The 23,127-nt window shown below is 39.2% G+C and overlaps 1 protein-coding gene across 1 annotated transcript in view; it reads right to left on the minus strand.

The window, feature by feature from the left end:
• The window catches only part of LOC150006966 (kinesin-like protein KIF6), a 279,604-nt gene that overhangs the window by 39,212 nt on the left and 217,265 nt on the right, over positions 1 to 23,127 (minus strand). Inside the window, exons 11-12 of the mRNA XM_090280795.1 lie at positions 14,061 to 14,166; positions 13,026 to 13,208 (exon numbers count right to left, since the gene is read on the minus strand). Of these exons, the coding sequence (XP_090136921.1) occupies positions 13,026 to 13,208; positions 14,061 to 14,166 (289 nt within the window). The remainder of the gene's footprint in view (positions 1 to 13,025; positions 13,209 to 14,060; positions 14,167 to 23,127) is intronic.

The raw sequence follows: 23,127 nt of genomic DNA on the forward strand, positions 1-23,127 counted from the left end.
ACAACTCAACACCAAGAAGACAGAGCAAACCAATTAAAAAATGAGCAAAGAACCTAAACAAACACTTTTCCAAAGAGGACATATAGAGGATCCATAGGCATATAAAACGATGCTCAACATCACTAGCCATCAGAGAGATGCAAATTAAAACCACAATGAGATACTACCTCAAACCAGTCAGAATGGCTATGACTAACAAATCAACAAACAAGTATTGGTTAGGATGTGGAGAAAAGGGAACCCTGATGCACTGCTGGTGGGAATACAGACTGGTGCAGCCACTGTGGAAAACAGCATGGAATTTCCTCAAAAACCTAAAAATGGAACTGCCTTTGGATTCAGTGATTCCACTGCTAGGATTATATCTGAAGAATCCTGAAACACCAATTCAGAAATATTTATGCACCCTTATGTTCATAGCAGTGCTATTTACAATATCTAAGCACTGGAAACAGCCTAAGTGCCCATCAGTGGATGAGTGGATCAAAAAACTGTGGTAAATTTACCTGATGGAATTCTTTGCAGCAGAAAGAAAGAAGCATCTCCTACCATTTGCAACAACATGGATGGAACTGGAGAGTATTATGCTTAGTGAAATAAGCCAGGCAGTAAAAGAAAAATACCTTATGCTCTCACCTAATACAGGAACCTAATGAACAAAACAAATAAATGAGCAAAATAAAACCAGAGGCATGGAAACAAGAAGATTGAGCGTCACCAGACCGGAGGAGGGATGCAGAGAAGGGAGGAAAGAAGGGGAAAGGTCTAGTCAAGGAACCCATGGGTATAAATGACCCGTGGACATGGACAACAGGGTTGGGATTGACTGTGGGAGAGGGGGGAGGTGGGCAGGGCCAGGGAGAGAAATGGGGGAAAATGGGACAACTTTAATAGAACAACAATAAAAAAATGGAAATAACAATAAAATAAAATAAATAAAAAACAATTCTGAGATGCTAATAGATGGTGACTTCTATGCAAGATAGGTAAGGCCATGTGTGCTCTTGGGTGTCTGCTGAATCTTAATATCAGAAGTTGAGTCCCACCTAAGGCCATGTCACTTTTCTTTAGAAAACACATTGACTTCTATTTGTTTACTCAGCTTTTAGTTTTGAAGACCTTATTGGAATCACAAAGATTATCAGATAAAACACACATTTTGAAATGGGCGTGAGCCTTGATTTTGGACTTAAAACCAGAGGTCTGTTCTCTCATTCTCTCTCTCATCATTTATTTGTTTCATCTAATCTATAGACACTTCAAATAGGAGGGATGAAAAGAGATACAACTCAGAGCAAACCTTGGTTAAGTGGTCAGTACTGTGCTCTACAGAAGTGATATTGCCATGATCCATTTATTGACTATCTCTTTAACTGCATTTATGGGAAAATAAGAAGATGAAAAGTGTGGTCAGTTCCAAAAAAAGAGGGTAAGATGGATCATGAGAGATGAGGCCTAACACAAAGCAAGGTAGAAAGGATCTTACAAAGTCTAATCTTGCTTCTTTTTCTCTGGTTGTTTTATGGGTGAATTTTGCCTCCATCAAATGCTCTTTGAGCTTTTTTTTTTTTCACCTTAGTGGAGGATTGGGTATATTATAACTTTATAACAGTAGCTTGGTCTAGAGAGCAATCCTTTGAGTAAGAGTAAAGCAAACTCAAGAAATCGACTCCATGTTTGAAGCAGTGTCCCAAAGAAGCAGCTCCTGTTCTCCTGCCTGAGTCTCAGCTGCCTCTCAGCCAGGATGAGAAGCAAGGGAGCACTCAGCCATCCAGGAACAAGGGAGCACTCAGCCATCCACGAACAAGGGAGCACTCAGCCATCCAGGAACAAGGAGAAGAAACAGGTACCCTTTTGCCATGAAGAACTGCTCTGGGTTTCCTCCAGAATAGCTCTTTACACTTTTTGCCTCTTCTGTTTCCATCATTCCCAACTTGGACTATTATGGTATTTCCTAAGCCATTTACTCGTCTCCAATATACCCTAAAGATTTCTTCCACAAATACCTCCACGGAGCACACAACTATCACCATGCCCTTTCTGCTTTGGTGGTTTCCTTGCAACCAAATGAAGAAAATTCCCTGGCTTGGTATTCAAGGGTTTTCATAATGTGTCCCTACATATTCAATAAAGAAATGTAAGAAATTAAAACAATATGAAAGCATAAAAAGTTAAAAGGAAAAGTTCCCATCTATCCCTTAACTCCCATTCCCTGAAGCAACCATCCTAACAATTTCCACTCATTTTTGTAGCCTTATTTCTTCTGACTTCCTGTATTCCTCCAAGGCCCCAGCTAAACAAATATCCTTGCCAATTCTACATATTTTTCCTTGTCCTATTCCAAGCCTTTGTTCATAATATTGTTTAAACCTGGAATGTTTACAATGTTCTTTCCTCCATCTTTGAATATCCAATTCTACCAATCCTGCGAGACTTAACTTCCTCGTCACTTGCTCTATAATGCTTTTCCCGATCTACTTATTAAAATTCTTCCCTTCTCCTTTGAATTCCCATAGCATTTCTTCTAGTTCCTGCTTATAGCACTTGCTATTTTATTTTCTGCTCTTTGGGTACAAAGCCAGCCTCCTTTACTTAACTGTAAGTGACCAGAGTCAGAGATCATTTCGCAGTTCACCTAGGTAAGCCCTACGACATGTGCCCTTGGACCTTTCATGAACATCGTGGATACTTAATAAATCCTCATGGAGTAAGAGGAAGGAGCCTGGAGCTGTGGCTCTGGCTTTCAGTTCACCTTTTAAAATGTCACTGATGTCCCCTGTGATGAGCGGGCTCTGTTAGCATCTCCAACAGTTAGTGGGTCATCAGGGGCTTTGGAATACTGACAGCTCCAGGTGTCTATTTGGAACTTACAGCCAGAGGACCGAAACAGAAAAAATGATCCAAACATGCAAAAAACAAAAACAAAACAACAACAAACTAAAAAATAAGAACCCCAAACCATTAAAAAAAACAACAACTATAAAACTCCTATTATTTTAAAGAGAACAATATGACTCTTTTTAAACTGTGGAGCTGAACAATCCCTCCTATTATTTCAATAAAACCAAAACAGACATTTAACCTCCAAAACAACAACAGAAAACCCCAAAGCCTTTAACCCCCCTCTGCCTTGGCAGGCTGCTTGCACAATGACTCTGTGGGATTCTCTAGTGAACCATGAATTTGGTTTCATGTTCTTTCAACACCAGAAATTTGAAAGGAGTCATTTTCAGCATAAAGTGGGGCTAAACTGAAGAAGGGGGGGTCATCTAAAAGTGGAGACAGTTTCACAAGTCTCAGAGTAGAAGACAGTCAAATTTATTTGCTTTCTGCATTAAAGATAGCCCCAGGGATGCTTAATAAAAATGGACAACACCTACATAAGGCAGAAATACTTTCAAAACAACATGTTTCTTACTTTTTTGTATTTGGTTTAGAGTACACAAGCTTCTTGTATATAAAATAATGCAATAATAAAAGCCTTATCAGATCCTAGGATCTTAAACGTTGTAACAAGCTACCCCATTACCTGTTGCTTTGCAGTATTGATTCATCCACAGCAATTTTCATCCTATCTGTAGTTTTGCCAAAAAATAAAATCAATCCCTCATCAATCCCTCCTCCAAATGCTTAGATCATTATCAATCCATTTGTGAGCCTGCACCTATTTAAAATTATTGCTGGAACTATATCCAATGACAGTTAAAACAACTCAAAGACCATTTCAACTGTAAGGCTTTTCTCCAAAACTCTTTTACCTCATTTGTACTTGGACTTTACAAACAATTTCCATTATTTTTTCAGTGATTTTCTATTCCAGTAAACTTATTTCATTCTCCAAACAAAACTATAGTCTTTCTCGATAACAGTATCAAGGGAGGGAAAGAGTTACTAAAAGTTGACTATAATTACGAGTTAGGAGAGAGATTATGAGACACTGTGGGGAAAAAGAATTATGAGAAGAGAGATGGTGTGGGTAAGAGAAAATAGAAATAGCGAGGATCTGGCACACAGTGAGGGGATGGGCAGTGACATCCAAGGCCATTTCTGCATGGGCACATGGTAAGCGTCTTTGGAAAAGGCCAATAAACAGAGTTTGTTCTACCATGAGCCTGGGGTTCTAATGTGAGTACTCATTATGACCTTTCATTTCAGCAGAGATGCCAATGCTATGTTCTCTATAGCCAGCAATGCCAACTGCTGCAGAGCCAGGGGAGGCACTGTTCTTTACTGCTATGAAGAGCCTCGCCAGCCACCCAAAGACCTGGGGCCAATGCTCACCCTTACGCCCCCTCCCCACAGCCCATCCCTGTTTGTTCTACCTCCTTAAGGCTTCTGGTACCCCACCTCTCTCTCATCATCCCCATCCTTTGACCTGGACTACTCTACTGTCATGGCCTTCTAACCAGATATACAAAATTTGTGTCCTCTGCCAATCTTTCCTCCCAGCCTCTCACTCCCCAAATCCCAACCATCCTGGCTTTTTGCTTTCTGAAATGCTCCTTTCTACCACAAAGGTCTAGAAAACTATTCAAGTGATTTTTCTGCTTTCAATATTCATTCCAGCTACACTCCTACCCCATACCCTCTTTAGGATCTTTCTGGTCTTAACTTGAGGTAGGGTTCCCTGGCATTTGCTCCCTCTGTAATACAGAGGTACACTGTGTAATGAACTGTTCAAGGCTCTTTTTTCTGTCAGTCTGTACGTGCTCTGAGGTCAGAGGTTGTGTTTGTCCATGTATGTCCTCATTTGTAGTATGGGATAAAACAAGAACTTATGGGGTAAGGATTAGATTAGTAAATTCAAGCAAAGAACTTTGAATAGTACCTGACGAGCTATAATAATAATAATAATAATAATAATAATAATAATTTATTTTTAATGATAATTATTCTTATTTTAAATTAATTGTTTTAATTTATTATTATTACTAGTAGTACAGTACCTAGAAGAAAGTGCATACTCAATAAATAGATGTTGAATGAATAAAGGAATGAATAAATTGATGAATAAATTCACCAATCCAGATGGGCTCTTACTTTTTCAGCCAGCTGTTACCCATAATAGACTATAGGAATGTCGTATAGAACACAATCACAGAGAGGAATAATTGCTTTTTCCTGTCTACAGTCACCATGATAAATCGTAAAAACAGCATTTTTGGTTTCCTATGATTTTGATTTATCTTATGCTGTTACTAAAAAAAATATTCAAAGCAAGGAGGTTTAGATTAAAAGATAAAGGGGGGTCAAATATATGGTAATGAAAGAAAATGAGACTTCAGGTTGGAAGCACGCAGAGTACACAGATTTCAAATTATACCTGAAAATTATGAGAGATAAAGGGATACAATATCACAAACTACATATCCAAGCTTCTCAATCTCATCTTTATTAACTAAAACATGTCTTTCCTAATGAGTACCATCCTCTAACTATTCTGAAGCTAAATCTTTTTGAAAACCATGCATGTCAGGTCACCCATCCCAATCAATGTTTGCACAGAAAATTCCAACCCATGTTGCCAAAAAGGGAAGCTTTTCACCTCTTTGTCCTAGCCCATCCCACAGTTCAGATTCTTCCATGTCTTCAAGAGAAAGGCATCAATCACATCACTACATCGTGCTCAGCTGATCTACTAGAAAAAGAAAAGGACATGAACCTGCCTGGGTCTCAGGCCTAGTCCTGTGGTTGTGATACTGACACATTCGTCTAAAGCTACAAAGGGGTAAGGAACTTCTGAGTCAGTGCAACCCTCTGAATTATCTGACAAAGTTTTGTTTCTTGCCCTTTTCGGCAGACTAGGATAATCTTTTTAAGTTCCTTAGCTGCAGATAGCTCATTTGAATTCAGAAATAAGCACTGCATCATCACATCACCAGTGCAACATCTGTTCTTATTCTTTCCGTCCTACATCAGAGGAAAGTCTTTGTTCCTTTCTCAAAAGTTAACTTTTCTACTGTTGCCCTGGACCCATCTACTTCTGCCTCTGAACTCCATGACAATTCAGACATTGTTTTTCAGTTTAGCCTTCAGTTTTGAAAGCTGATATTTACTTAATAGTTATAATAAGAAGCCCTAAACCTAAATGGATAGAGCCTTCATTTTTGCACATTTATAACTAAAAAATGCTATACTAAATTCCATTATGGAGAATGAAAGATACTGGAATTTTTTTTGAGGATGGATTAACTTTACTTGGGGTCTTTTGTAGCTGCTGCCACAACTACAAGGCCTCGAGAACTATTAGTGATAGTAACAATGATAATTACAATGATAAAATTATACCTGTTTACATTTTTTACTTTTTATGTTTTTTTTTATGTTGATGTATAATTTATTATGTCTATGTTTTCTATTTAAGATTACATAATATGTATGTATAAATTAACATCACTGACCTGTTTTTCTCTGGAGAACACTGGGTCGCTGCCCCAAAGTGGTGGAGTCCTGGACCTGAGCGGGAGGCGAGGACAGCAAGGGCCTTGGAGCTTCCGGGTCCCGAGGAGAAAAGGCTGAGCTCCGTGCATGTCTGAGCTCGTTTCTATCCACAGTAGACACGTGGAGAACATCCTGAGCTTTCTTCTTTTCCTTCTTTAACATATTGACCAGAATATCTGAGACTTGACTTAAGGATTTCATAACTCATGCTAGATTATGATGATCAAAACACAAGTGTTTCAAATGAGATAAATATTCTCATTAATATTTACTGTTTGTCACATGGTAAAAACTGGCTAAAGGAAGTCTTCCATTCTCTGGAGCAACAGACAGAGTCATGGACAGCGTAGCAGGCTATTGGTCTTTCAACATGGTGCCATTATAGGAAAAGATAGCAAACACAGAGGTCTTTAAAAAACACTCTGAGTTTAAAACAATTAAGCTTTAAAATTTTTGTGAAAGGTTTATAATAATAAAATGAACACTGAGTAGTAGTAAGCAATGGAGCTACGTATATATCAGTGAGTAAATGAGAGTTTAACCCAGGCATCACAGGAGCAGAGAGAGAGAAGCAGAACCCGCCCAGCTGGCAGGTGGGCCAAATCAATCTAGGTGGTCAGAGCACCTCATCTTAATTAGAATCCCTTCCAAAGGGCTTTAAAGTTACTTTCTTTAAAATATCTAGTTTTGTGTCTAAAACTGAATTGAAAAAAGGTAAATTATTTGTATAGATTATCATTTAAAAATGCACCCTTTGTAGGCCATTTAGATATACCATGGGTGTTGATGATAAGTGATAAGACCATCCCATCTACCCTACTTCACTGTTCTTTCGGGTTTGGGATGCCTAGAACTCTAAGGGATTTTTGCCATTGCTACAAGGGAGAACTATAATCCCTCTTGAGAATGTCAGAACTAACTGCAAATGCAGTATGATGAATTCAAGACCTTGTCACCCCTAGAAGTGGTTTCATTAATGTAAGAGTTTGAGAAACTGCGAGGACAGTACAGGAGAGAAGACTGATACTCAGAAAGGAGATGAAGCATCCAGTTACACTTATTCTTGGGCAAGTAATATGGGAATTGTTTGACTTCCATCTTCTGCTTCAGCTTTGACTCAAACTTTTCAATTTCTGGAAGAATAATCAGTTTTTCTCTTACAGTCCTAATGCAGCCTCTCTACTTTATCTTAAAAAAACCTTGTACCCACCAAAGGTGTTCACACCGTCTATGGTGTCTGGGCATTGGCCTGACAGAGAAGAACAGGCCTCTGCTTACAGCTTCTGCTCCTCTTTGCAGGCACCTGATTATAGAGGGGGACAATTTTTAACATAATTCCCGTTAAGATTTTTCAGCTGTTTTAGACTTAAATAGGCATGCTGATTTCAAAACTGCAGTTAGTTTTCTTCTATCACATCAAGTTTTTTCTGTTCAGCTTATCTTTTTTTTAATTATTTATTTATTTGTTTATTTATTTTTAGGGAGAGGGGAAAGGAGAGAGGGAGAGAGACATCACTGTGTGGTTGCCTCTCAGTCACATCCCCAACTGGGGACCTGACGTGCAACCTAGTCATGTGCCCTGACTGGGAATTGAACCAGTGACACTTGGCTCACAGGCCAACGCTCAATCCACTGAGCCACAGCAGCCAGGGCCTGTTCAGCTTATCTTAATGCCACCACTGCAGGCTGGATCGAGCCTGGATCGAGGGAAGCACTAGCGATCTCCTACTGGCTGAGAGCAAACCTCCCTCAGGTGGGGAGCGGTGGGGGATGACCTTGGAGACCAGCAACAGGTTCATACTTGTCTAGGCTATTCAGTTACACATGAGACAGTGTGGCGAGAGGTTGTGTGCTGCTCTATGTAGTGAATCGTATTCCGAAGTGTAGTCTGAGTTCTTGTCTGTATACAAGGAGTTAGCAGGATTTATTTTTTTATTTACATATGAACTTATTCCCTCTCCTTCAAATCATGTCTGCCTCTGCTATTTCTCATTATAAGTGCCTGAACAACCCTGATTGTTTTGTTATATCTGTGGCAGTTTCACCATTCCCAGTCAAAGGACAAACATTAGCGCATTTCTCAGGCAAGCCTATTTTGCATAAAGTAAAACTTGGTGATCAAGATAAGTCTTGTGCCCCTCACAAGGTGTGCAAGGAATGTGTCAAGAGTTTACGGATGTAGATGAAGGGAACACGTGATAAATTGCCATTTGCTATACCTATGGTTTGGCGAGAGCTCAGAGATCATTCAAGTGACTGTTACTTTTGTATAGTGAAAACGTCAGGATATAACAAGAAAAAAAAAAGTAAAATAGAGTGTCCTAGTCTACCATCAGCTATACACCCAGTGCCTCATTCAGCTGAAATCCCAGTGCCAGTTTTCATTCAACTACCTTCTTTCAAAAAACAGGAGTATGGTGAAGAACTAAGTGTCAGCAATGATGAAGATTTTGAAACTGAAGATGACTCAGTTCGTAAGGGATTTGATCAGCCTGAGTTGAATGATTTGGCATGAGATTTGGGACTATCCAAAAAGACTTCAGAACTCCTAGCATCAAGACTGCATGAGAAAAACTTGCTTGAAAAAGGAGTGAAGGTATCCTACTTTTGATCAAAAGAAAGTGCATTTCTGTAGTACTTTTGAAGTGATGGTGGCTTTGTGTATTGCCATAATATACATGGTTTAATGGAGGAATTGGGAATTCCAATCTATAATGCAACCAAATGGTGACTGTTCATTGATAGCTCAATGTGGAGCTTGAAGTGTGTCCTCCTCCACAATGGCAATTTATTTGGTGCCATCCCAATTGGCTATTCTGTTTGTTTTCGTGAAGAATATGAAGACATAAAGAGAGTCATTGATCTGTTGCAATATCACAAGCACAATTAGATAATCTGTGTTGACCTTAAAATGGTCTGCTTCCTTCCTGGTCAGCAACGCAGATACACCAAGTATCCCTGTTTTCTGTGTATGTGGGACAGCAGAGCTTGTGAGAAGCATTGGGTGGAGTTGAATTGGCCTCCAAGATCCGACCTCAAACCAGGTGATCCAAACATTCTACATGAGCCACTTGTTAAGAGAAAGAACATTCTATTCCCACCTCTGCACATAAAACTGGGTCTCATGAAGCAATTTGTTAAAGCTTTGCCAACTGAAGGAGACTGTTTCAAGTATCTCATTTTGGCATTTCCTAACCTGTCATTTGAAAAGATAAAATACCTTAATGTGTATGTTTGGTAGCATAACTTTACTACTTGTACACAATTTGACTTACAGTAACAATATATAGCATTTATATGAATAAAATAACTCTAAATAAACAGTATATTCAGGTAACTTTTTCTTTATTTTCCTCTGTAAGTACATTTTGTATGATTTTGGGGACAAAGGGAAGGTATCCTGTACCTTAAAAAGTTGACATGATAGAGAAATACTGGGGTTAATTTTGGATTCAGATGCCAAAAGTTAGTCAAAAACAAGTGTCAGGTCTAACTCAACGAAAATCGTGTTCCCCAGTGTTATCAACAGCAGCATCGTGCACTTCTGTTGGTTCACACACTGCAGGGGCAACATGCTTTCATTTACCTATCCAACGATGTTTGCTAGAGCTTGCACTATGTGCCAGGCAGTGTTCCAGGGCAGGAACAGAACAACGAAAAGGCAGCCTCTCATGAAGCAGGTGTCCTACTGAGGAAAGACAGGGTGTACACACACACAAATGCTGGAGAATGAAAGTGCCAGATAGCTTATTTTAAAAAGGTCAAGACCAACTGCATGCTATCCTTTCTAAGAGTGACATTTATGCTGGGATCTGAATGACAAAAAGAATCATGCAGAGGAAGAGTACCCAAGCAGAGGAAATGGTTAGGGTTAAAACTCTAAGAAGTAGGCTTGGCAGTAGTCAAGAAGAGGCCATTTTATCACTCAGGGAACACTTGGCCAGGTCCGGAGACATTTTTCATTGTCATACTGGAGTGGGGGGGGGTAGGTGTTATTTCAGAAATGTAGTGCGTAGAGGCCAGAGATGCTGTTAAACATCCCACAGAGCATAGGAAAGCTCACACAACAAAGAATTGTCCAGCTCCAAATGCCAGTAGTGCTGAAGTTGGAAGTCCCTGTGTTAGAAGAACAACAAAGTGGCCACTGTGACCAAAGCCTGTGGGCCAGGGTTGTAAAAAATGAAGTCAGAGCAGTAGGCAGGGGCATGATTACGCAAGGCCTCATAATTTGGAGTAAGGAGTCTGAATTGTATTCTCACTTTAATGGAAAGCTCCTGGAACATTTTAATCGGACAAACCATGTGTTCTGATTCACATTTTATATAGATCACCATACAAAGTTATTCTCTTCGCCGCCTTCCTTCTTCTCATCTTTCCTTGTGTTCTTCCCCTTCCCACTCTGTTTAACTTGGATCTTCCTTTGTGTCAAGGGCTGAGTGGGGTACTAAGTGACACTCTGTTATATGTTTTCTGAAGAGGGTATCTGAACTGCATTCAAACTGATAATGTCACTGAAATGACATCATTTTCACTCTCTTTCCAAGACAAAAACATTCAGTGCTGTCCACTTCCATTTTGGTTGCATGACAGTCTTTTGTTGACATCAAGTATTATCACTTTTTCCCCCGTTATGTCACATCTTTTTTATTATGTTTGTCAGTCTCGACCTTCTTGATTCTACAAAAAATATATGAAAATAGCCTTCAACCCAACTGTGAAAAACTATGCAATTTCAGGAACCTTTCTTGGTCATTAGCCCTTGGTAAGTGTAAACTTTGTGAAGAGTAAATCTTAGCTTCTCTTTGTCCTTCCTCTGACTTACCTATTGTCTACATTTGTATGTTGATTGCATTCTGTGCTAGAGCTGAATGCTTACAGTACTTCCAGGGCATGATCTCAGTGGATTCGCTCAGCACAGTGGGGTTGGCAGGGCAGGCCTGTACTCATCCTCCTGAAGAGGAGGCAACCACTTCATTGAATAGTTGTGAAGCCAATGCCTGGAGAGCGAGGATGTCAATCTGGGTGTGAACTTTCGTTCAGCGTTCTTTTCCCCAGGCCTCCTACATACAATCATTTTTAATATGAGTCTCAGAAGGAGCGGGCCCTGCTTGAGTTATCCAGTCAGAAAAGAATTTAGTGTAGCCCCCCATGAACAGCAGTACCTGGATTTGCCAGTGAAGAAGGAAGATGGTGTATGTCTCGCTCTGTCATACCTCATTTTATCCCTCCTCTAAGCACAGACATTCATACTCCCAGAAGGGGATTAAGAAGTTGAGTATCTAGGGGGAAAGATCCTCAATCAGGATCGAAGCCAGGAAAGGCAGCAGAGCTCAGACTGGGGCTCGGCCAGGACTGAGGTCTAGCCTGGGAGCATCCTGGGGATGGACAGGGGAGGGGAGAGGAACAGGAATACAAGGTTACAACACCTGTGGCAGCTCTCCTAGAGAAGGACTTGTGTGGGTGTGTCCTTCACAGCTGAACCTACTGTTACTGGCTGGGTAACAAAGCAGCTAAAACTCATTTGACTCAGACAGACAGGGTCTGCTAGTACTCAACTGAAATTAGAGACTGCAGTTAATCAGGCAGTGTGCCTACCTCCTATTTGGTTTTGTTTGTTTTTTACCTCTTCGTTACTGGAGTTTCTTCATGTAGGTTATTTTTATGCATTTTGCACAATAGCTGAAGCTAAAATGCCTTTTACTAATTTTTTAAAAAATTGAGCCAAAATATCTGTTTATAAAGAACAGACCAAAATAATTTCTTGTGTATGTTTAAATCTGCAAGTGTAATGAAAATGTCAAATCTTTCATAAGAGCAGATAAAATAAGAAACAATACTGAAGGCATGTGGTGGAGACCAGAGGTCTAACTCAACTAACAAGGGCTCTTTAGAATTAACTACCTAGCCTGTCACTACAGGCAACTCCCAGTGGCCGCTACCGTGTTCAGCACCCAAAATACACCACCTCCCAGAGCCCGAGAGAGTTCTGTCATGAACATGCATCCATACTCACATCCAAATTTGGGAACATTTGTAAGTGGAACCCAAAGCAGTAGATCTGGCTTTTAAATAAAAAGTTACATTTAAATCAATCTCTGCTCTTCATAAGCTAAATACCATTTGTCATTTTTCAGCCATCATTTGAGTTTCACCCACACACAGCCACAAATTCTGGGCCATGGTGAGGCTGCGGTCAGCCTGGTGTCCGGTCAGCTAGCTAAAGATAACCAGTTAACTTACTGCCTCAGGACTAAAACAGAAAGAGCACCACAGAGAAGTCAAAGAACATTTAAGATTTTTTAATGTTAAAAGATGGTGTAAATGGTCCATGCTTTTCAATAAACTGACATTTTTAGTCTCTCTCTCCATATATATATATTCTCCATATATATATATATATATATAAACATTGTAGTAACTGTATCTAAATTTTTTTCTTTTTTAGCAACTCCTTTTTTCACTACTTGCTGCATTTTGTTTGCTGAAGGGACATTTTATTTCTAAACTGAAAGAAATGATGTGAATTGGAAACAGGGTGGGGAGTGCAGTGATGTGGCCAGGAGAAGGGATCTAAGGGTTCTCACTCCCCAGTAGAGGCAGACTTTTTTTATTGCTTCAGAAAGGATACTGATTTCATTATCTCTTTGCTGTAGAGTATCTCGTAGCTTTTTATATTCTTCCTCTTTTAATGGTTCTTGGCAGTCCTGATCTTTGATTTCAGAGGACATTGTGCTTTCCCCATAAATTTTCTTGTCATTCAGTAGTTTCTGGAAGATGAAATAAGAGCTAGTGTCCATGTCTCTATTTCAATTTATTTTTTAACTCTTTTGCCTTTAATGATGGCTTGCACATGTCAGATGTACATGTCCTTTCCTGCCTCCCTTGTCTGTGCAATGCAGGTGCCTTTGCTTGGCGTGTTTTCTTTCTACTGCCCTCTCTCCGTACTCCATCCTCATTCTCCTCTCCTCTGTCTGACCTCTTCTTCCCTAAACTGGAAAATTCTGCTCAAACATTATCTCCTCTTGAACATCTCTTCCTTTCTCCATAACCCCAAACCACCTTTTAAAATAATACTTACCATGTATTATAATTATTCCTTACATATCTGTCTTCTCTAGTACTTATTCAACTTTGCCTTCCCTATGCCTGGCCCATAGCAGACTCACAACAAACATGCATTATTTTAAAGAAGTATGACAAGTTATAAGTGAGGTAGAAGTAAAGGTTAATGATAGTTCCATCATAAAAGGTAAAACCTAAGGCAGACAAAAACTGAGGATTTATATGGATAAATCAAAACTACTGGAGAAAATGAAATGTACAATTCTCTTGATTTAGCTAGAACATAAATGGTTTTTGAACATGGAACTATTTTGTGCAGAAGGTAGAGATTCCTGGCAAAAGAATTAGAAGTCTATGGTCTGAGCTTATTCATTGGCAAGTAAGAGACAAACTCTGAAGAAATTCGATGATAATTACAGCCTTGGTTCGAAGACCATACTGTTCTGGCTGTGTGAAGATGGGTCCTAACTTTTTAAGAGTTGGTCAGCTAGGAAAGCTTTATTGCAGTTTGAACATAGTAGATGATGTTTTCTACTAGAGGAAATGCTCACATTTACCTTTAAATGATGGAAACAGTGATGAATTTTACGCATATCGGCGCCAACTTCTAGTCTACTCTCTGGATCCTGGTCTTCCAAAAAGGATGTTATTAGTTTTTCCAGCCTAAAAATACATAATGTATGACAAGCAACTATGAGCTATAAACTTTAGAAATTCTAATAGCATTATTTTCTTGGTTAACATTTGAAGTACAGAATATTATTCTTCTTTATGAAAATATAGTCATCTGAATGACTTGACTGTAAATATTAAGGGGAAAGAAACAAATTGACAAAGTTAAATCTGAAATTATGCAATTAATTTCCCATGAATTTTCAGATGCAGTTTTCAATATAAGAATCATTTAACTTCTATGAAACACACATTCTAGCCAAGCTGAATTTCTATGCCCTTGTGCCTACCTGCAACATTGCTAGAGAAAGTAATGAAAAAGTTTATTAGTTTCATTAAAAATTCATACTACTTATCATGAGCAATGACTTCAATGATGTTGCACAACCTTTTTCATCATTTCTGGTTGACTTATGTTCTTCCCACAGGTCCCCAAGCTTACCCCTTACCCTTTCACACTCTGTCAACAACATAGCTTCTCACTAGACTGAGAAAGTCAAAGCTGTCAGAAGTGGGCTCCTTTGGTTTCCTTTCCCTTCAGAGTGTCTCCGGCTCGCCACTCAGGTTTTCTTCCTTCTGTTACATATTTTGGATAACATCCATCCTCCTTCTCATGACCAACTTCTCCCTTTGGGCTCGCTTAAGGTTTCTACCAGGGTTATCTGATTAATTTCCTCCTTATCACCTCTCCCTACTGACTCTTTTCCCTCTGTTTACAAAGATTTTCATGTTTTTTTCTATTCTAAAACAAAACACCTTCCTTTGGAGAAACCATCCAACCACTCTATTCAGAAGTCCTACTTTAGTTTTCAGCTTTATGTGTGTTTATTACAGTCCACACTGCATTCTACAGTCTGCATAGCACCGTAGCCCCCCCCTCACCCCCCATTAGTTTATAAGCGTCACGAGGCAATTTTGGCTCTTATTCATTTTGTGTTCCCTCTCCCCCACTCAGTATGTAGAGCAGTGCACACATTAGATTCTCAATACAATTATGTTAATTAGTTAATGGATTCATTTCTATGGAAACCATTCCCCTCTCTGTTGAGATAGAACTGTTCATAAGGAAGGTGTAAGAATGCCAATCAGTATCTAAGATGCTAAGTATCATAATGGGGCTGCAGCATATGTTTCTCACATTATTATGAAATATTTGCATACTTCCAGCACTTTTTTAAACTGCATATATTCCCCTTTCACTGTTACTATCAGCCCATTCAAACAAGATATAATGACTTCCATCATATAGGAGATTTGGATTTTACTTTTGTCTCTTTCTGTAATCTATGACATGTAATAGCTGATGTTTACAAGTGTGAGATAATTTATATTGTTATTTTATGGCGTCTTTTTCAGGTAGAAGAATACTTGTCATTTGTACTATTTGCCGATGGACAGCATGCTTCTTTGTAGAATAGAGCTTCAAACCACCACATACATAGGGATTCGTTTCCGATACTAATATTTTCATATGTTTTATGTAAAATAATATACATGTTTATGAAAAATACAAATACAGATTTCAATAAATTTAAAAGTTAACATTCCTCTCTTCCTCCTACCCCACCGCCATTCCCATCTTCTTTATACACTGTCAACACCTTGGGGAATCTACTCTTAACAGCTGAAATATGTCCTTTTAGCTCCTAATGAAGCAGATGCCTATATCCATATGTTTGTAGATTTTGTTTGTTTTACAAAGACTAAATCACACTATGAGTAGTGTTCTGCGTCATTATTTTTCTAAACAATCTGTAACAAATTCTTCCATGTCAGTACACATATAGGAGAGCTATGGCTACATAATATTCCACAGTTTGGGTCCATCGATCCTCTCATGATGAACACTGAGATGACATATTTGTAGTTGCTACTCTCTCCTCTGTAAGCCATGAGGAAGCCTGGATCTATAATTCCCACTTAACAAGGCTTCAGAGAATAGTAATGTTTATCTACCTGTATTTTTCCTGAACACATGAAAGACATTCTGGAACTTTGAGAATCACCATTAGTGCTAGGATATACCTATTTTCTGGTGTAAAAGCATTTTGTGGTTTCCAGCGTCTATAAATTTTCCATAGACAATATTAGCTTAGAAGCAACGGCTAATCAATTCTTCCTTCTTGCTTTTTCTTTTGAAAATAATTTCTTCTGTGCAGTTTGATCATAAAGTAGATATTCTAGGAAGCATTCCATGAAGGAGGAATGAAGAGGAATCCTAGTTCACAAGAAAGCATTGTGAGATCCAGACCTGCTGACTGGCGGATCACTGAGCTGCCTTGGGCTTTGGCTATTCTGTCAAGGTTCATATCTTACAAAATAATAGTATAGGATACAAGGAGAACCAGGGACACAGTCCAAAGAAAAACTTTTTTCTAAATGAAAGAATCGGATTGCTTTACCCTTTCTGGGACTCGACTATCTGCTACAAAACTGAGAATAAAAATCAGGCCTTTGACAAGAAACTTTTTTGTTAGTGCTTGAGACCACAGGCCTCTTCAGACAAGAATAATGCCTGGTCTTTCCTTTGTATGTCTGATGTATTATTGAACTTATTTTCTTATCAACCAAGGACTTGGTCTAATAATTAAAGTGTAAAAAAAAAAAAAAGCCTAATTCAGATGTTTCTGATGTACTTCTCTAGTAGTTAAAAGTGAACGATTGACCCCTAATTCCCTGTATTTTCCTATCTCTAAAAATAGTTCCCGAGCTCATACCCAGTCACAGCTCCCAGTGAGGGGTCTCTGGCTGCCAAAACCCTGCAGGACGGAGAAGAACTGTTTGCAGAACAGGCTCTCCAACGAGGTCAAGTGAGTACAATAAAGTCTACTTTTTAGGAAAAGCCCAAGTACACAAGAAACTTGCCTTTTTCTCTATTTTCACTATGAAAAAAGAAGGAAGAGAAAATAAACCTAGGAGAGAAGTAGAAGTAAATGTATACCATTCAGTTATAGTTCATACAGACAGGAAAAGTGACAGACCATCTATGCATGTCTGAACACATAATGTGTTCAGAGAGCAGGTGAATGAGGGGTGTTCGGTGACTGCTTCTGTCTCCACTGCATGTAGCCTAGCTCAGCTATGTTTTTGTATTATAGATTTGACACCTGGCCACATCTTAAGATTTGTCCGTATTTCCTAATATGTGCTTTACCTACTTGATATCCCTATACTTTTTCTTTCTGCTCCCAATATTTTTTGCCCAAAAGTGAAGTTTTGTCTGCAGCCATATTTTTGTGTGTGGAAATTTACATTTAATACTGTGAATAAAAAGGAAAACCAAGTTAATTATCACCAACAATAACTAATATTATTTGAGCAAGCACTAAGTGTTAGATACTCTTCTGTGTCTTTGAATATATCAGTTCTTTAATCCTCACAATTAGAAGAGATAATTACTATTACTATCCTCATATCATAGGTCAAGAAATGGGAGTACACAGAGGTTAAATATCTCACTGAAGGCCACATAGCTAGCAAATGGAAGAGCTGGATTCAAACTCAGGTAGGTTGGCTGGCTTCAGAATCCAAATTTTTAAGCACTACATTTATCATACTATAGCAAAGTTACTACATTTATTTAGATACCATGTTGGGCAATGTGTTTATAAAAGTGAATACTAAACCTACTAGAATTCTTTGAGGAGGTAAATTGGTGACTAGAAAAGCAGGAAATAACTAAGTAGCAGTTGCTTGGATCTTAACAAGATCAGCATGATTTCTAATAGTAAAAGATGTTAGAAAACAATCAGAATGCCCCACATTAGTAAATAAGTTAAATTATGGCATAGTTATGTACTGAGTTAAGTAACTATTTAAAATAGTAGCGAAGAGAGAGGTATACATGTCGTCGTCGTCGGCAGCCGTCTGTCTCGAGAGACGATGGTGTAGCTTCTTACGAGTCTATCTGCACCGCCGAGAATGGCTGTGCAGTCCGACTCGGGAGTGACACGGTATCTGTCTCCTCCCGTGTTGAATCGACATCTTGCGATGAAGCTACAGAGCCTGGGCAGGGTGATATGGAGGGTCTGCTGTTGCCCATGCAGCAGACCCCCCCTCTCTTCGCAGCTGAAGGGTCCAAGGGAAAGACGGAGTCAATACAGCTTGGCTTCAGGTGCGCCGCAGGAGTTGCCGGTGTTGACTACAACGTCAAACCGCCTTAGGGACTCCGGCTCCGGATTTTCTGTCGGGGTTTACTCCCTTAGCCTTTCCCCTGAAGAGGTATGCCGCAAGGCAGTGGAGGTTTTTTGGAGTCAGAGTTTTCCTTCTCTGATGTGCCCTGACTGGAAGATCGAACCAGCGACACTTAGCTCGCAGGCCGACGCTCAATCCACTGAGCCAAACCAGCCAGGGTCGGTATACATGTACTTACTGACATTAAAAATATTTATACTATATTATGATAGGTTAACAATGAAACCCTTTATAGGGATTCTGCATGTACCCTGTAACACCCAAAATGCCAGAAGGGAAGAGATAAGGAAAGAAGGAAGGAAGGAAGGAAGGAAGGAAGGAAGGAAGGAAAGAAGGAAAGGAGGAAGGGTGGAGGAAGGGAGAGAGGAAGGGTAGCAATCCTGAGACTTTCCCAGTTGCCCTTGGCGTAAGAACATTTATTATCTCTTTGTGAAAAGAAACACTAGAGATCCAAACTGAACTTGCTCTTCTGTAATATTTTTATGATTATGTTACATTAGACTGTTTTTAAATTAAGTTCACTATTTATACATTGAATGTGATTGTTTTCATTATTCTCAAATAATCTTTGTTTCTAAAAATATTTTATAAACATATTCCTGTCGGCATTAGCTTCTAAAAATGGGCTAGAAGCTATATTCTCTGGTATTGATTGTGGGAAAGCTAGAGAAAAGCATACCTGAGCTGGGCCACATAAGCCCTGGCTGCTTCAAAACCAATGGGGCAACTGTGGCGGTGTGCCCCAGCGAGTGGGGATGCAGCATGCCCTTGCAGGTGGGGGACAGAGGAACAGAGGTATCCCACAGCACAATTACTCCAGGGAATTTTCTAAAAACAAGGCTAGGCAGTGAAAAGTAACAGGACCTCGTCTTCTGACCTGGAGCTGGAAAAGAGTGAGGGACAAAAAATACCCCAGTTGGAGGGGCAGGGCTGTGTTGTGGTAGAATCATTGAAGTGCCTGGTATCCCTGATCGGGTGGTCCTTAGTGCATCTGGCTTCTCAAGGTGCTGGGAGGGGAGGCAACTCATTCCAAAGAGCAAGGAAGGAGTTCTGATTTAGGAACCTAACTGCTATCAACTGGACCAAGAAGTATCAAAATCTGCCTGACCTCTACCAATCATTCAGCCATGAAAGATGGATACATCAGGGAGGGGTTGTCCCTGACAAGGACAATGACAAACTATAGTTACACATTTACATGAGCAAAGGTCTCAAAAAGAACTACATAAAGATATAACAGTGATAAACATATAAAAAAATGTGATAATTCTTAACGTCCTGGCATATGATAATTAAATAGGAAGAATGAACAAATAGTTCCACAATTTAAAAAAACCGATCAAGTTAGAGAAGAAATGTAGCTGAATTATTAGGTTGAATAATCTCAATTATTAACTAGCTCATCACCCAATATGGGCCACAAATTTCTCATCTGTAAAATGTGCAAAATAATATCATCTCTAAGACTCTTTACGAAATAAGATAACACAAGGAACAAACAAGGGAGGGTACTTACTGCCTGGCCCATTAAGGCCTTGTTATTCAAAGTGTGAACAGGAGGCCAGCCTAACAGTCATCACCTGGGAGACTCCTAGGAACATGAAATCATAGGCTCTGTTTCTGACCTAGTAGACCAGAATTCAGGCGCTGCCTCAGATCTGCTGAATCTCCGTTTAAACAGCAGTCCTGGGTGATCTGTGTTCACACTGATTAATCTTCCAAAAGCATTACAAGGCAACCTGTTGTTAAATGTTGAGTCAAGAACATAGACACATCTTTTCAGTCCTGGAAACCAAACAAATAAGTAACTTGAAATGTTAAACAAAGAGTAACTAACATCCTCGGATAGTAAACTACCTCCTGGCCACTGTGCTAATGATTTTGCATATGTTTTCTTATTTAAGTGGAAAAAGAATGAAAAAGAATATCACAGCCAGGTTTTCAATAACTGCCTTCTCCCAATTATTTCATTATTACTTTTATTGAACATCCATTACACATTAGGCACTCACACATGTACAGTATTTTGTTATTCATCTGTAAAATAAACCTAGAAATTATTTTCTCTCTTTCATAGGTAAGGGCAGGAAAGGTCAGAGAAATCAAGTAACTTGCATATTTACAGTGTTAGGGAACTGAAACACTGGGATTTAAAAACAGGTCTTTTGAATCTGCAATTCCCACTCTCCACACAAAGCCTCTCAACCAATTCCAAAAAATGTCTCCCACTTGGTCATATCCCTGATACACCAAATTTATATTTTCAATTTAGAACTTTCCTACCTATTTTTCTAAAAACAAGTAAAGATGCAAACAACATGATCAACAAGATCATCAATTTCATGTCTGGCATCTCCAAGAAAAAATAATTTAATAGGATACAATAATGGGGGTTCTTGAGACTCAATGGTGGAGGGCAAAAGAAGGCCTTATTTTGGTTTTGCTAACATGGTGGGCTTCTTTTATGGGGTATGACCCTTTAAAAGATAGTGTTGGGATAGCATGTAATTTACAAAAGGGAAGTTCAGATAAGAACAATAAATTCACAGTTTATGATTAACTACAATCCACAGGACATGAAAAATTGAAGGCTGAGATTGTGCCAATAGAACTACAACCAAAGGAAACTATACAAATATTTTTCAGGGTCATTAGTTTCATGTTTGTTTTTTGTTCAATTCTGCTGAAAGAACGATTCCCAATTGGTTTAAAGGTAGTTACTTCAAGATTTTTTTCTGTTAGAAATCTCTGGTCTGTGACAAGTATTATATACATTATATGCTCCCCTAGCTCTAACCAGTAAGTGAAAGACATGGGCCCTCATGTGCAAGGAATTGAGTTCAATGTCAGCCACTTTGTTGGAATGAGCTCTTTTTAATATCAGTAGGAGGCCAGAAAGTTATGGTTTTGGAGATGCAAAGGAAATTCCTACAGAGTTTCCCTTCAAGATTTATCTTAGTAATGCATATTTCCTTACCTCCACAAAAACAGTTTTGTGGTGCCTCAAATGCAGAGCTGCACAACTGCTTGATACAGTTGTTCTGAAATAGCAAGTGTGACAAATCCAAATCCAAGTCGAAATGGGTTTGCCTCTGTAATGGTGAAGATATTGCTTTCTTAGGGGGAATGTATTTGTGGACACATACTTCAGTTTATGGAAACTTAAAAACTATTCTGAAATAATTTTTAAATAAACTAAAATGACTTTAAAGCTACTAAAGACATTTTTAAAGTCTCTTTTAAAACATAATGATGAAGGCTTTTAAAAAATTATAAAAATTAATTCTGATTTTGTTAATCCAGATAGTCATATAGCCAATTTACTTAAAGGCATATCTATATCTGTATCTTATTTATTAATTTTTAATTTTATTTGGAAAATTTTTTAAAGTATATTTTATTGATTATATTGTTACAGTAGTCCCAATATTTTCCCCTTTGCTCCCCTTTGCTCAGTACTCCATTTCCCTCCAGCAATCCCACCCCCCTTAGTTCATGTCCATGGGTCATGCATGTAAGTTCTTTGGCTTCACCTTTTCCTATGTTATTCTTAACATCCCCCTGTCTATTTTGTACCAACCGATTATGCTTCTTAGTCCCTGTACCATATCCCCATTTATCCCCCTCCCCCCTCCCAGCTGATAATCCTCCAAATGATCCCCATACCTATGATTCTGTTCCTATTCTGGTTTGCTTAGTTAGATTGTGCTTTTATTTTTTTGATTCAGTTGTTGATAGTTGTGAGTTGTCATTTTAGTGTTCATAGTTTTGATCTTCTTTTTCTTAAGTAAGTCCCTTTGACATTTCATATAATAATGGCTTGGTAATGATGAGCTCCTTTAGCTTCACCTTGTCTGGGAAGCACTTCATCTGCCCGTCCATTCCAAATGATAGCTTTGTTGGATAGAGTAATCCTGGTTGTAGGTTGCCTTTAATCACATTGAATATGGCTTGCCAGTCCCTTCCTGCCTGCAAAGTGTCCTCTGAGAAATCAGCTGATAGTCCTATAGGCACGCCCCTGTAGGCAACTCTCTGCCTCTCTCTTGCTGCCCCCAGGACTCTCTATCTTTCACCTTTGGCGTCTCAGTCATGATGTGTCCTGGTGTGGTCCCCTCTGGGTCCAGCTCTCCCGGGACCCTCCGTACTTCCCGAACCTGTATGTCCATCTCCTTTGTAAAATTTGGGAAGTTATCCTCATTTTTTTCAATTCTTGCTTCCTCATTCTGCACTGGTTCACAGTCTTTTTCTTCCTTATGTCACAAATCATTGATTTGAACCCTGGTTTCCTTCCCTTCACCATTGGTTTTGTGTGGATTTTCCTTCGTTTCACTTAGTATAGCTTTTACTTCTTCTCTTATGTGTTTGCCATACTCAAGCATATCTGTCAAGACCGTGAGCATCTTTATCACCAGTGTTTTGAATTCTATGTCTGTTAGGTTGTCTATCTCCTCATCTGTTATGTTGGCTGTCTCCTTGTCACTTAGTTCTCCCACTGGAATCTTGATCCATTTCCCCTTTTGGGCCATACTTCTCTGTATCCTCATTCTGACAGACTCTTGTGTTTGTTTGCCTCTGAGTCCCAGGTAAAGCTGTCACTCCTGTTACATCGTAAGGGGAGGAGCCTTAGGGATTCATCAGTACAGGGCGACCTGTTTTACCACGTTGTGGTGCTCTATGAGGGGGAGAGGTCCAAGAGGGAACAATGCCGCTTGACCAGCACTCTCCCCTTTTCCAGGCACCTCTCCCACTTCCGCACCA

This window comes from Furipterus horrens, unplaced genomic scaffold (assembly GCF_987537825.1).
Source record: "Furipterus horrens unplaced genomic scaffold, mFurHor1.1.pri manual_scaffold_6, whole genome shotgun sequence".
NCBI classification, from domain to species: domain Eukaryota; kingdom Metazoa; phylum Chordata; class Mammalia; order Chiroptera; family Furipteridae; genus Furipterus; species Furipterus horrens.